General features: G+C 40.8%; 1 protein-coding gene across 1 annotated transcript in view; it reads right to left on the bottom strand.

Annotated features, from left to right (window-relative positions):
- The window catches only part of Pappa (pappalysin 1), a 240,106-nt gene that overhangs the window by 121,859 nt on the left and 108,362 nt on the right, over positions 1–9,885 (bottom strand). The window contains exons 9-10 of the mRNA XM_010639469.3: positions 7,455–7,583; positions 3,050–3,141 (exon numbers count right to left, since the gene is read on the bottom strand). Of these exons, the coding sequence (XP_010637771.1) occupies positions 3,050–3,141; positions 7,455–7,583 (221 nt within the window). The remainder of the gene's footprint in view (positions 1–3,049; positions 3,142–7,454; positions 7,584–9,885) is intronic.

Below are 9,885 nucleotides of genomic sequence, written 5' to 3'. Positions count from 1 at the left end.
AAAAAAAAAAAAAAAAAAAAAAAAAAAAAGCTGGAGATGTGGAGATGTAGCTGAACATGAAGGTCCTGAGTTTGATCCCCAATACTAAGAAAAAACTAACTTTGGTCTTTTGGGAGCCAAACATTCATCACCTCTTCCTCAGCAATTTCTTTCAGAAGGACAAGTTGTCTAGACTCATTAAAGTTTGTCTTGGGCAAAAACCCTGGGAGCTGAGATCTCCGGATTGGCTGCATTCTACCTATGTCACTGTGAGAATCTATTATGAGATGCGAAATGGCCAGTGAAGGGCACAGCTGAGCGCACTCCTCCAGCAAGAACACAAGTCAATGTGCAGGAATAAGAAAGATCCTTCCTGGGATTCATCCACACATCTAACAGCTTTGTATTCCATTCCATTAAATTGTTATATAAATTACTTTGTAATGAGATGTTCTTCACTCACCTTTAAAGCTTTGCAAAACCAGGGGCTATCTTTTTTACAAGTAGCTTACCACAGCAAACTCTGAAGTCAACTCTCTGGGTTTTACTCAGCTCTACCACATAACTCTATATCCTTGGATAATCACCCCACACCTCCATCTTCTGTTTGATAAATGCAGTGCATAAAGGAGTTGTCATGAGAATGTAACAGATGCTCAGTAAATACTACCATCAGCAACAGAACACTTAGAATCCCATAGAGAGTAAGTTCATCACATGGATGTATGGAGTCCAAGTCTCTTTATCTTGGTAACTCCTGGTCTTCATCTCTTTCTTCGTGAATTTCATTTAACACAGTTTGAAAACTACTGCTCTCATCCAAAACAATCCTTTTAGGCCAACTGTAGAGAAGAAAGCATGTCCTAAGAAGGCAAGGCAAGGAGAGGGAGTGGCTAGCAAATCCTCCTCGTGCCCACTAGTGTATATTTAAAATTCAGTTCTCTTTCTACAAAAATGGTGAATGATGTTATAATCTTCCACTACGCTGGACTCTTAACAACCAAGAGCATCAAATACACCAAGCCTATGGGCCAGGAGTTGACAAAATTTATAGGTAAAAATCCAGAAAGTGGGTATTTTAGGATCTCTGGGCCATAGAGTCTCTGTTGAAATCATTCAGCTCTGTTGTAGCATGGGAACAGCCACAGACCATGTGTAAATGAACAAGCGTAGCTGTGTTGCAATGAAATTTTATTTATAAATATAGGCTATAGGCTAGTTCTGCCCTGTGGACCATGGTTTGCAGACTTCTTCCATGGACTGTGATGTGCTATTTGTAAGAATCTTATGTTTGTGTATTATTGTACAGTTCTAAAACAACACAGTATGTGGAGGTCAGGGCTGCAGTATCTCTTTTAAGGTACCATGTTCTGGCTTTACTATACACTGTTTTCTTCCTAGAAGCCCTTGAGTTACATGTCATGTTAGTATGCGTGGAATAGGCAGATATTTTCCAGCAGGTTCTGGTAGTAACGTTAGTTGCCATAAGGATCATGGTAAGGTTGAGGAATTGGGTTAAGCAGAGTTCACAATGATGATTAATTCAGCCACACTTTGGAAATCATGCAGAACAGAAGTGTAGATTCATAGAGACCTCAAAACCTGACCATTTCCATTTACAGGGGGTTAAATTGAGTCTCAGACTAGTAGAATGACTTATCAGCATTAACCTAAGTTATCAGCACAATTCTGGCCAGGCCATGGTTTTCTTAAATTAATTCAAGCTTCTTTCTGCTGGACCACTATGCTAGCATCAAGCTTTACATTGTGAACCACATTAAAATCAACAGAGGAGAGAAAAACAATCTTCTGCTGTTTAAAAACCCGAAGCATGGTCTAGAAACTCCTGGGCCCTTCCTCCTTTGGCATCTTCCTTTTTTTTTTCCCCCTAACCACAAACGTTAGTAGAGACTCTATTGTGTAGCTCAGCTAAGCTGTGGTGCCAAGAGATAGTAAGTGCTCAATAAACATGTGTTGGGAGAGCAATAAAAGGTAAGTGATGCATTGGGTCTGCCTTCATGAAGCTCAATGTACTGGGAGAAAGATTGTCTAAAGGCACCACGGTAAGGCCCTGCAGATGCAAGGATGCCTTGACATCTCCTCCTCTTTAGTCCTCCTAGAAAACTGCCTTTCAGTGAGAAATCTTCCCACCGAGGTTTTCATCCCCACTCTAGCTGCCCCTTCCCTTTTCAGATGGAGCACCTCTGTCTTTTGTACTTGCAAATGAATTGTGATTAGTTTTCACCTCCAGCCCAGGGGATTAGCCGGGGGACCTTTGATCTTCAGGTATCGATTTGCATCTTAAAGGAAGTATGATCTCATCTGGGCCAGCTCAAAATTCCATCCCTGCCCCCAACCCCTGTCTGTTTACCAGCCCCGGGCTGGCCAAGGCCTCCCAAGTGGGGCTGAAATAACAAGATCCACCAGACTGAGCTGAGAAGGCAGAGGAAAACACATTTCCCATCTGACTCTGTAAAGGTGGGAAAAGGACGTTTGCTTTCTAAACACAGCCTGCTCTGCTGTTTTTCTTTTTTCAGATCTCAGAGACTGCCCCTCGTTTTGAGTCTGCGCCGAGGAGGATCGTGGCAGTCTCTGGATCCAGGGTCGAGGTTGTACAGCAGAATGGATTGAGTACAAACTTGAGAATCAGACACAATCAAGTTCAAGTCCCAGTTCTGTGTTCAATCACTTCTGACCTGTTTGCTCTTGACAAGTTTTGTGATCTTCCTGCCTTCTGATCTGTCTTATCTTTAAAGAATGAAAGCCTTGTATATCTAAAGCAACTGTCATCTTGGACAGTTGGTGTGAAGAAAACCAATCGTATCTATAAGGTACTACTTGATTTAAAGAAAAAAAATGGTACCTGTCATAGTCATTATCTATAAGAATAAAGTTGTACCGCTTTTGTTTTGCTTTGTTTATTTTTTCAAATGCTGTATTTGCTGGTGCCTAAAACAGTGCCTCGCAGATAGGAGGCACTCAAGAAATGTGAAAGCATCATTTAGTCATAACTATTACTGTTACTGTACTCCATCCACCAGTTAGGCCCAGAGACATGGCAGAGACTTACCAATGCAGTTGAAAGAAACTTCTCGTTGGCAGAAAAGGGAGCAGCCATCACCATTGATCTTATTCATGTCATCACATTCCTCCCCTTGGCCTCTGCACAATGGATATGGAAGAGAAATTTTCCAGATCAGTGTCAGAACTGGGCGGGACAGGCACAAGTCTCACGAACCTTGCCTGAGACCTCACGCAGGTCCTTTCCCTTAAGCAGTCTGTTTCTTCATCTTCAAAATGAGTCTTACAAAAGGTGTAGGTTTATAAAATACAACTTCCTTTGCTTTATTTTGTGTTTCTGATGACAAAGTAGAGCCTAACTACAAAGTCGTTCTTCAAAATCTCAAGTCAACAAGTTTACAAGTCAGTGGGAGTAAGAAGCGGATGAATAAATATGAAAACAAATGAACAGATCTTGCTCCCTCAGTGTCTAGGAAACCGCACTGTTATTTTCATGTTTTTGATTCCAAAAGAGTCGATTTGAAGAAAATTTTGAAAGTCCCATAACAAAACGGACTTGCCCCACTATTCTCTACTCGGACACACTCCTTACTCTCAATATACTTAAAGGTAAAGATCTTTCTTCGTGCACACACTCAGGTTCCGTCATCCCTTCAATGGAAAGCTTTACTTTCTCCTCTGGGTGTATCATTTCACTGTGTCAAGAACTCTAGGGCCTGTGGGACTATGTTGCTAAGAAAAAAAAAATAGTTCCCTCTTGTTTTCCTTGGAATTATTTCTATCACCTAAGGATGATTTTGCGGAGGTTGGACTGGACAGAGAATGAGCAACGCTCATTTTCTGAACTGTGCTTAGGTGAGGAAAAGGAGGAGCAAAATCAGAAAGAATGGGTGAATTGTCACTTTCTGAGGCATTGCTCTCACAAAGAGAAAACTTGAACTCAGAACCTCATGCTCCAAACTAACTGGGCAGTGATCTTATGTAAGTCAGTTGGTCTACCTGATCTGTGATATTTAAATTTAAATGAATTGAAAGTAATGTACAGGAACTTAATAACCTAAACAAATGTAAACATTATATGTCATAAACATGAGATAAGATTAATAATATATCAACAAGAACGAAGATGGGAAAAGGGGATGCAGAGGAGAAGGGCAGGAGGAGGGAGGGAAGGGGATTTTAAAACAGAACCAATTGTATTTCGCACATGTACACACACCCCAAGATAAGCGTAACGGAATGCATTGCAAACATGTATTAATTCACAGTGGATACAGTTAATTCCATTTCTCAAACACAACAATAGCCACAAGTCACTACCAGCTACTGCATTGGTTGGAACATTTCCATCACTGTAGAAAAAGCCACTGAACAGTGCTCTTGTAGACACTGAGCCTCACTTTTCTCCTATGTTAAAATGGAGATAATCAGGCCTACCGCATAGGGTTGAATGCTAAATGAGAATGTGACTGTGAGTGGCCGGCACAGTATGTGGAATGTAGTAGGTGCTCCAGGCATCCGAGTTTCCATTCCCACTTTGCCTTGGGAGGTCTCTGCAGAATGTGTGGCAACTGTGCCCCCCCTTGGCCCTCCAGAGCAGCTGGGAACTGTCACAGCATGGAAGAGGTATCAGCCTTTTCCTTTTACCCACGAGATTAACACCAAGAAATGTTTGTTGTTTTTAGGAGGTGTCAGAGTAGCAGGATCGTGCCCCATGATCAATCCTGCAGATGGCCCAGGTTGCACCGATCTCCATGGAGCCACCCAAGCTCTTTCCTGTCTGAACCATGAGCAAAAGGGTTCATATCCCTAGCCTGTCCCAGCACTATTCATCAATCTCTGGTAACCTTCTGCTTCTCAACTATTTCATAGGTTATCCGAGGAGAAATTAAAAAAAAAAAAAAACAGCAATTTAGGCTATTTCCCTAAACCTCAAAGATTATTTCGAACCTGCCTTCCATCCACACCCAAACAGTATGCTCTATGATTTAAGCAAAGCATTAAGGTCACCACAAATATCTTCTAAGCATGGCAGATCTATCATTACATAGAGAGGTTTTGAGAAAACTTCTTTGACCTCTGAGGCTTGAGTGAGTGGCTGCCATCTTCTGTTTTCCCTGACATGTAGCTCCATCTATCACAGCAATTGCCAAACTGATCCTCTTGGCTGTTACTGGAAAGACTCCTGTAGTATTCGGTGAGATGCCAAAGGGAGTGGCAGTCTTCATCCTAGCACCTCAGTGCCCGACATAGTGTCTAGGATCCTAGGATCCAACAGACAGCATCAGCCTCTCCTTTATTTACTAGTTTTGTGGGGCTGTCAAGTCCCACACCAATGCAATGATAAATCCACATGAGAATATTTGCCCTCCCTTCATGACTGGTTGTACTCTTTATGGGTGTGCAAGCTTGAGAAAGCCTCTTTAATCTCTTTGTGTGTCAGCTGTCTTTTCTATAAAATATGATATAGAATACTACCGCATATGGCTATTTGAAGTACTTAAGGAGAAAATAATGTAGCACCAGTGGTTTGTGTATAGTACAGGCTCAGTAAGTGTTGATAAATATTATCATCATAATATTCATTCAGTGCTTTTATCTTTACACTGTATATGAAATGGAGAGAATCAGCTGCTGTGAATCACAATATAGCACTTATCTACTAGGGGCCTCACTGAGTGCTGAGTCTATTCGTTTTTTTGTAAATTCTATTATCTATAGCTAAGATAATATCTTCCTTTTGCCCCAATATTGTCATTTCCCTTGCCTCCTGCCCTCCTTCCCTTTCCCACTACCCATAGGGAACATTCCTTAGGGAACATCCCTAAGCTGCATTCAATCTTATACAAAGTGTGTCAACAAATAAAAGTATATTACTCATTTAAAATTCTGAATTAGTACCTTCCCATTTATAGCTGACACACTTCAGCGGGTGTTAGGGAGCAGAATCTCCTACACACTATTAACTCTCTGTACAGTAACTTGAAAAGCACTTCTTATCTGATCATATTTGCAATTTTCACTATTTCTTTCGATGTGGAATCATAATCAGGAAGTATACTGACGGCCAAGACTATGTCCATGTGGATGGCCATTCGTGTGTAAACTCTTTATGTGCAGAAATGTAACATTTTTGCTCTACACCTAGGAGCTGGTACTTTTAGCCCATAACAGGGGCTTCAGGTTAACATCACATACCACACAATCACCAGTAACAAATTAAATGGCTCTTCCCTTCTAGCGTTAGTGTTAGTGATGACCAGAATAAGCAGTCATCTAGCACTTTTCCTTCATATATGTACTGCACCTAGGAGCTGATTCACACCCTACAGATCAGTGCTTCCATCCAACTGTGAAGCAAATGCTCTTCACACTGCCCCTCCTCTTGCAGACAAAGCAATTCAATTCGATGCTGCATAGATATTATGTGACACCCAGCAGTGCCATTTAATGAAGGAATTTTGCCAATAGCTTGTTTTGCCAGCCCCACACATACTGCTTATCCTTAAATCTGTCAATAGTTTTAAAATCCTTTAGTGACACTGTGACCTGCAAAAATTATGTTAACAACAAGGAACGTGATTTTAGCAATAAGCAACTTAATTTTGAGTGATTGTTGGTCTCTTCTCTGCCTCTAAGGACAAAACTCACAATTTTGGGTCAGTAAAATATTTTGTACTTATTCTGAAAGAGCTCAAAGGTTTCTCTGTTGATTTTTAAAAACAGTACAGAGGTGCAGATGGCTTCTTGCATAATATTTGGCCCAAAGGACAAGGGGATGAATGGACTAATAATCCTTAAGTTGCACATCGTAGGCAGGCACCTTTATATTTTCTGGTCAGAATGGAGGCTGCAAGCTTGACCTTTACTGATTATCTTTGCCTCAGTGTACTCATCCTTGGACTCAATATTCACTGCAGAATTCTGCTTACTACTTAAGTTTTCAACATTATAGAATATTAGATTACTCTGCTATTGCCAGCTTTGGTAGCATTGAAATAGAAAAGTTTGTTATTCTTATGAGCCTTTAACTCACTGTCTAAACTGCAGTTTAACAAATGCAAATGGTGACCAGCAACAAATATTAAAATGTTTTCACCCAAATGGCCTGTGCCCTGTAAAGTGAATGTGGGCTATGGCAGGAAAAAATGAATAGATCAGTTGTGCGCATAAAATAAACAAGGACAAGGGCAAATGGTAAGTGCATAATGGGAGTTCTGCCTAAATCATCTACTGTACTCCGTACTGGGGAACTGTATGGGTTCAGAAGAAGAGTCATCAGTTTCCTTCCAAGGTGAGTAAATTTCCCAAAGGCCAACTGATAAGCTGCTGGCAATCACTGGCACCTCAGACCACACACCAAACATTTCATAAACCCTTCTGTTTAAGCTCCTCGAGCGTCTCTTGGCTTCATCGTCATTGTCCCTCCCTTCCCCTTAGTCTGATCTGCTTACTTCTGGATAACACCGTCGCCACAGTATCCGCTTCCGTGGGTGTAGGTGGCAGCAGGTGATGGCTCACTTTCTTCAGTTCCGGAAATGGTGATGACCCGGTACTGGTACACACCGCCAAGTTTGAGGTCCCTGCAAAATGTGAAGAAGACGGTTAGCCTGGAAATCACAGTGCTAGAGGTAGACAGGAGAGCATGAGGTCTTGGTTCCTTTAAGTACATTCTATCAGACTTGTTTATTTTTTGAAATCAAATACAACTATGCAGTCATTGTTATGGTGTACTGATAACCATGGACAGCACTAGATGCTTTTTGCTGTGAACTTTTACAACTCTAGTGGAAAAGTATCACACAGCACGTGATCCATAATGAAAATAAGTGTGTGGGGGGAAGCTACTCAGAAACAACAAAGAGGGGAATGGAGGAAAAATAAGAACCAAGATACGTTATGTAAAAGGCACAAGAGCCCAATGATGAATGTAACTGTATTGTATATCTAAAATGTACCAATAAAAATATATTAAAAAAGAATAAGCAGAAGCACAGAGGTGAGAAAATACCATGTCAGATTCTTTTGGGTGTTATTTGATTATTTTCTCTCATTTTAAGGCCTGTGGAAAAATCCCACTATACATGAAGAAGATCTCACGATGCATTTACTGTGTAGTGATTTGATCCTTCCCTCCACACGCTGCTTCCCATGTCTTACTTTTTTGGTACCAGGATCAAATTCAGGACCTTGAGCTTGCAAGGCAGGAGTGGTGCCACTGAGCTAAACCCCTGGCCCCCATGTCTCTTATTCTTGATTGAAATAATAATAGCATCCTGTAATGGACTAGTAGCCCTGGGATGAGTACTTTCTATATACTTTTTTTCCTCATTTGAGAATTAAAAAAAACCCTACATGAGTACTAATGTTTTCATTTTTATTTTATAGTTGATGAATCTGAGGCAGAGAGAGGCCAAGTAACTTGCTTGGAAGTATATGCTACTGGGCAATAGCTGATATTCAACCTGATTTAATAATTTTTTTCTCTTGCAAAAAGAAAAAAAAAACTCTTGTCCTGCAATTGCAGTCCCACAGGCTGGTTCCTGCCAAATTTTCAACATGCCGATGTTGCATCTCTCCTGTGACCTCAAGACCTCCTGGCTTGTCCCGACTTCTAACCCTAATCCGAAGCCTGAAGCTCTAATGCTCAGGTGCTTACACAGTTCCTAACCTAACCCTAACCCTAACCCTAACCCTAACCCTAACCCAAACTCCTTTAGGGAAGAACCATCAAGTGAACCTGGTTACAGTCTATTATCCTCCAAGGCAAATAAATATATATATTAATGTCAATTTCAGTTTACCAAGTCCCCACCCCTATTTCCTTTTGGATCATATCAAGAGGAGATAACTCTTCATTTTCAACTCCCATTTCACCAATTAGCCACTTTTTAGTAATAAAAAAGTACCATGAGAAAAAACACAAAATGATAATGAAAAGAATTTCTATCAGATTCCAGAGTCAAGGGAGTAGAGTGTATACACAAAAGGACCATGTTAAAAAAATCTCAAGTTCTCCTGGCCATCTGTTGTTTCAGCTGCTGTTAGGGCTGGGGTTGTTTGGATAAGGTCAGCACAGTGGCAGGTGCAGGAGTGATGCACAGAGAAGCTCTCCTGACTTTCAATGCAACAGTGAGTTCTAGTTTATGAGCAATGAAGGATTCTAGCAGGGAACATAAGCTTGCTGAGAGTGTTAGACATATTACTCCCAAAGGGAGTTTGTTTTACCAGCATGGGAGCAGCTACTGATATTGGGGGTATATCAGAAGTCTCTGGAGGTTCTGTTAGTGTTCCCCTGACAAAGACTAAGTGGTGAATACATGAAAATTTTGAGATATTGTATTTATAAATGATGGTTCTGTTGTGAACCTCTGTGAATTTACCGATAGAATCAAATGTTTCACAGTTTTAGCTTATTAGCTATTTTATGCACCTTCTGAATAATCAGTATATAATTTTGCTTTTGATTCTTGTAAAAGTAGAGTGGGGTGGCACCGAGAGTGGTATTCCTGGGGGATATATGAAGGCACAAGATGAATGTGATATGCATTATATAAGATATTCATTTTGTTCTAAAATATGCTTTATAGTAAAAGACTATGGCCATGTTTTAGAACAATAGAGGAAATTTGCTTCAGCCCACATGCCAGGCCACCTCGGACAGGTGGTTGCTGTCTGTGCAGATAGGTTACTTCTGCAGAAGACTGTGTCAGTGGGAAAAGTACATTGTACATCACTTTTTATTCTTGGGTTGTGTCACAGATGATTTGTGGCTGGGAATATTTAAGGTAGTGGGTTAATTTTTGTGAATGTTTTTATTCTCCTCCCTAGAGTTTTTCCTTCCTCTGTTCTCTCTCTCTCTCTCTTTCTCTCTCTCTCTCTCTC

Source organism: Fukomys damarensis, unplaced genomic scaffold (genome assembly GCF_012274545.1).
Source record: "Fukomys damarensis isolate Sample0158 unplaced genomic scaffold, DMR_v1.0_HiC HiC_scaffold_36, whole genome shotgun sequence".
NCBI classification, from domain to species: Eukaryota; Metazoa; Chordata; class Mammalia; order Rodentia; family Bathyergidae; genus Fukomys; species Fukomys damarensis.
Note: the sequence above shows the minus strand (reverse complement) of the source record. Positions and strands in the feature narration are given on the sequence as shown.